This window comes from Nansenia antarctica, assembly GCF_963989245.1.
Source record: "Nansenia antarctica genome assembly, chromosome: 3".
Taxonomy (NCBI): Eukaryota; Metazoa; Chordata; class Actinopteri; order Argentiniformes; family Microstomatidae; genus Nansenia; species Nansenia antarctica.
In genome coordinates, this window is record NC_137688.1 from 14,178,929 (window position 1) to 14,183,928 (window position 5,000).

At 45.8% G+C, this 5,000-nt stretch overlaps 1 protein-coding gene across 2 annotated transcripts in view; it reads left to right on the forward strand.

Annotated features, from left to right (window-relative positions):
• The window catches only part of ppp2r2ba (protein phosphatase 2, regulatory subunit B, beta a), a gene marked incomplete at both ends in the record, with an annotated part of 39,335 nt that overhangs the window by 14,524 nt on the left and 19,811 nt on the right, over positions 1 to 5,000 (forward strand). The window contains one exon of one of the 2 annotated variants that reach the window (XM_080525738.1): positions 3,474 to 3,543. The exons of the other annotated variant lie outside the window; for it this stretch is intronic. Within the exon in view, the coding sequence (XP_080381864.1) occupies positions 3,474 to 3,543 (70 nt within the window). Of the gene's footprint in view, positions 1 to 3,473; positions 3,544 to 5,000 lie in introns of those variants that run through there. 2 annotated transcript variants of the gene reach the window in all.

Below are 5,000 nucleotides of genomic sequence, written 5' to 3' on the forward strand. Positions count from 1 at the left end.
AATTTGGGAGGGGGGGCTCCCCTGGTGCTAGGAAAGAAAAAAACTCAAAACAAGAAGGGAAAAGAGCTGGTTTACATAAATAAAGGCTATGTACACTATCCACTATACTATACTATACAATATAAAACACTGTGCTGTACTCTATGCTATGCTATACCTATTCTAACATTTCCTATCTCTGAACCTTATGTACCCGAGGGTTGTCATATTGCACATAGTGTTATTGCACATTCATTTAAAGTGTCGCAGTTTGCAGGTTTGAAATGAGAGAACGACTCGGAGAGGGGGAATGAGGAGAGAAGGCGCTGGGAGAGAGGAAAGAAGGAGAGAGGCAATAAGGAGAGAGGGGAAGAAGGAGAGAGGGAAGAAGGAGAGAGGGAAGAAGGAGAGAGGCAATAAGGAGAGAGGGAAGAAGGAGAGAGGGAATAAGGAGAGAGGGAAGAAGGAGAGAGGGAATAAGGAGAGAGGGAACAAGGAGAGAAAAGCAGGACTGGGGAGAGAACAAGAGAGAAGGGGACAGGACAGAAGGAGAGAGAAGGGGAGAGCATAGGAGGAGAGAAGAGACTAAGAGGCAGGGCTGAGGAGAGAAGGTAAGAGGAGAGAATGAGAGAGGAATGGAGAAAAGGGGAAAGGAGCAGAGAGAAGGGGAGGGAAGGGGAAAGGAGGGAGAACTGGGTGTCATTAGAGCAGCAGCATTGATCTCAGGCTCTGGCTGCTGGCAGCTCTTTCCACTTGCTTTCATTATACAGTCAAATGCCCTAACTCTGCCTTACACTGCCAACCCCCCCGCCCAGTTATTTTTTCAATCCTAAATCATCCAACCACAAGCTTTTTTTTTCTTCTCTCCACTGATTCTTCTCATTATATTGTCTTGGCAATTCTAATTCATTTCAATTCTCAGTTGTAATCCATGCTTCCCCTCAGCTTAGGCCATTATGAGCAGCTACCACCCTGACAACAACTGCCTGTCTTTGTCCCATAGTTTAAGCAATGATAAAGAGGATTGTCTCAGGGAGCTGCACCGCTGACCACTCAAACAGACCTGAGAAGTTAAGCATGGGAGGATTTCACTAAGATTCACTTGAACAGTGTGTGTGTGTGTGTGTGCGCGCGTGTGTGCATGTGTGCGTGTGTGCGTGTTTGCGTGTGTGTGTGTGTGTGTGCGTGTGTGTGTGTGCGTGTGTATGTGTGCGTGTTTGTGTGTGCATTTGTGTGAGTGCGTGCGTGTGGGGAGGGGTGGTATGCAAATATGAAACCATCCCCCCCCGTGCATCTGAACACAGACTTCCCAATGCTCTAGTAGCCGGTATTATCATACCCTGCATGGGTAATACCCTCTAATGTAGTCAGAGGGAGGTTGAAGGGTGATGGGGTGTAAAATAGCATGTGTAGGAAGAACATGTTCCTGCTATGAGGAGGCTGCCTCTCTCACAGCCAGATCCCCATTAGCAGCGAAGCAGGGGATTGTATGTGCACATGTGCCTGTGGAATGGATTATAGATGCGTAATTCATTTAAGGAGAGGGACAATGGCACCACGTCTATTTATTTTTAGTGCTTGGGCTCTTTGAGGGGGAGAAAGTGGGTCAATTGTGGGCGAACACATCAGGTTAGCACTGTGTACGGTGTACATAACAGTACATGTGTGTTCTTAAACTCACATAAGCATAAACTCATATAAGCATATAAGCATATAAGTCAGATCTTTCTAGAATGGTGCTCCGAGGACAGTAACTGCTAATCTAATTAATCAGCATCTGCTCTCATCCCCCTCTTCACCCCACCTTTCTCTCTCTCTCTCTAAGCCTCTGTCTTCCCATAATTCCCTTTCTCTCTCTGCCCTGTTTTTTTTTTCTCTCTCTCTCTCTCTCTCTCTCTCTCTCTCTCTCTCTCTCTCTCTGGTGATCAAACTCGTTCACCTCCATGTGTATAGATACACATAGCTCATACTACAATGTGTCATCATGTCATGTGTTTTAGAAACAAAGTAGCAAAACACGTCTATCTGTGTCTTCTCTCTCCCTCCCTTGCTAAGAGCATTTCAACGCTTGCATGCACTCTGCCTTGTTACAATATCAGGCATTAGCCACTGATAGTGTCTGACAGGATTCCTACAAAAGACTGAGAATCTGGAATTGCACTATGATGACTGTGACAATAATGCACAGTCTCTGCACTATTGGAAGTATGGCATGATAGCCATACATATTCAATGAGTCCAATGTTACCAAGGTTCAAATAGGTTATAGCACAAGTCTACACCATGGAAATTATGGAAGCTTTAGCGCAATGAGCCATTTATTAGCGTTCTGAATGTCAGCTGATTGTCAGTACAGTAGCCTACATGTTTCAGATTGGTCAGTTCAGTAAATCGTGAGCTCAGAATTATAAGGTTCTATCTCCGTTTAGGGCCGTTCAGAGATAATGAGCGTCAAAGTTTTGACATTCCATTATGTTTTATGAGATGGAACCTTTGTATTTTATTAATTACTAACTCAAAAATGTCAACATTTTAAAAATAACACCACACAGGCGTTAATAAACACCTAATGGACCAGATTATGTAAAAAAACTCAATTTTGACAAAAATGGAGATAGAACCTTATAATTCTAACATCACAAGCTGATTCAGTACAGTACATGTTTCAGATTGGTCAGTTCAGTAAATGAGTTCTACCGCACCAGGCCATCATGGTGGTTCGAGAGCGTCAATTTCTGGGAGGAGCCCGTCTTAAGATATGCGATATCTCTCCATATGCGCTACAGTGAGTCAGCTGAGCAAGCCAACTAAATGAATTCAGAGGTTTGGTCTGTTCCAAAAAAGAGGAGGACGACTCGGCCACAGCGAATGTTAAAGAAGTCACTGACTATGTCATTCTGGAAAGGAGCGAAGCTGTGAGGAATCTGGCACAGAAATAACGGGATTGATCGAAGCAGGCTTGACGCATAGTCCCGCCCCGGCGCGGCGCATCGCTTCGGGAGGGAGGAATCCAACCTGCCTGCACAACAGTTCCTCCGTGCAAGAGATTTACCGGGAGTTGGTTGCACATACACGGCTTCATATCATACCGGCGATTTTTTTTAATGATACACAGCTTTTTTCTCTGTTACATTGCCCTCGCGCACACATGTAAGGAAGGGTGCGCCTGTGCAGATATTTGGGATATTTTGCATGGTCAGATAGCCTATAATCTCTTCTAACTAGGGGAGAAGCTAGACACTGCCACCTATGCGCTATTATAATCACTCTACCTACTCAATAGGCCTGTAGGAGCGACACTGTTGGAGGCATCGCTGTCACCGAGTAACTGATGCGCCCCGAGGTGTGGACAGCACCCGCCGACGTTAGTATTTGATCATTTCTGTTGAATCTACCGGAGGATCGGAGTCATGACAAGCCCCCCGCTGGTCCGGTAACGGGCAGGATGGGAGCAGGTCTGCCGGTCTCAGGACACCAAACTAACCGATCTATCAATGGAGGAGGAGAGTGACGCCCGGAAGATCAACAACAGCTTCCTACGCGACCACAACTATGCAACCGAAGGTATTTATTTTATTTATAGACATAAAAGCGCGTTACAACACCCGTTAAGCATAGCCTAAATCAAGTCAAGTGTTAGACGGACTTTACGCATCCGATGGATTGATTGGAATAGCCTCCTCCACATGTCCTATGTGTGGCCCATCCGTGATCCACATAGTGTGTTCTATGTGTGGCCCATCCGTGATCCACATAGTGTGTTCTAAGCTGTGTGCACCCGGTCATTTTTAGGATGACCGTCTTGGAGGAATGGAGGAAAAAACGCTCCTGATTTTATCTGCGCATTTGGGGAGGGGTGGGGAGACACCCATATCCTCCCTGCTCCATTTGACATATTAAAAGAAACAGGTCTACAGTATTTCAGAGGCTGGTCTTATTTTTGTTTGTTCTGGCTGGCACAGACAGCAGCCTTTAATGAATTAGAGGACGGATGGTGAAACCCAAATAGAGAGCTTGTCTGATAAGCAGTAAAAGATAAATGATGCTGAGGCTTTTTATCTGTCTCCCAGAGACAAGGATGGCGCAATGAAATATGAGTGCTGTGTGTCAGCATCACTCTCCGTGCCAAGCACTCGTTCACACACACACACACACACACACACACACACACACACACACACACACACACACACACACACACACACACACACAGTTCCCAAACTAGAAACAGGCCATACGCTAAGACTATTGGATAACATAGTGTTATAATGGTGCTAGCTCCCCCACTCACCAACACGAGTAGCTTCCCTAAGCACTTAAGCATCCTACACACTGTGCCAAGAGGGTCTGGATGTATGGCACCAGAGGTAGTGAGCTGACTGATTGGGTAACTGCGCCAGGGGAGGCTGGTGGAGGTAGAAATTGGAGGAAGGAAGTGCTCGATGGAATGCATGAAATGGAATGAGGAACGGTGTCATCCATTCGATGCATTACGATGACCCCGTCCTCCGATTTCATACCTCCACTGAACAGGTTGCTCCAATTGAAAGCCCCATTCCCTATCATTGAGCATAATGATCATTTCCATGAGACATTGTGGTTCCTGGAATATGGGAGTGGATTTTAGCTTCTCGAAGCTGTCCTCGCCAGATGAAATGAGGCTACGGGGCCAGCCGTAGACATTTTACAGGCATAGTCCCATTAGGCATGACTCTGCTAGTGCTCTACGCTATTAGTTCAGTGTGTGCATTCTCTTTCCAATGACCATCTCCTGATTAGTAGGATGTTATCTCTTTGATGGTTCATTGATCTCTATAGTCCCATCATGTCCATGTGATTCTATTCTCTGCTCTGTGCAGAGGTATACCTCTCCCTGTCCCCTCACATGGTAATTGATCCGCATTAGAGCCGTGATTTACAGATATCATTAAGTCCACCGACCGTTCTGGTCTAATCTAATTACCTCTGTAATCCTCAGTCACTGATCACAGGCATTGATCAAGCAGACTAACTGGTTCTGC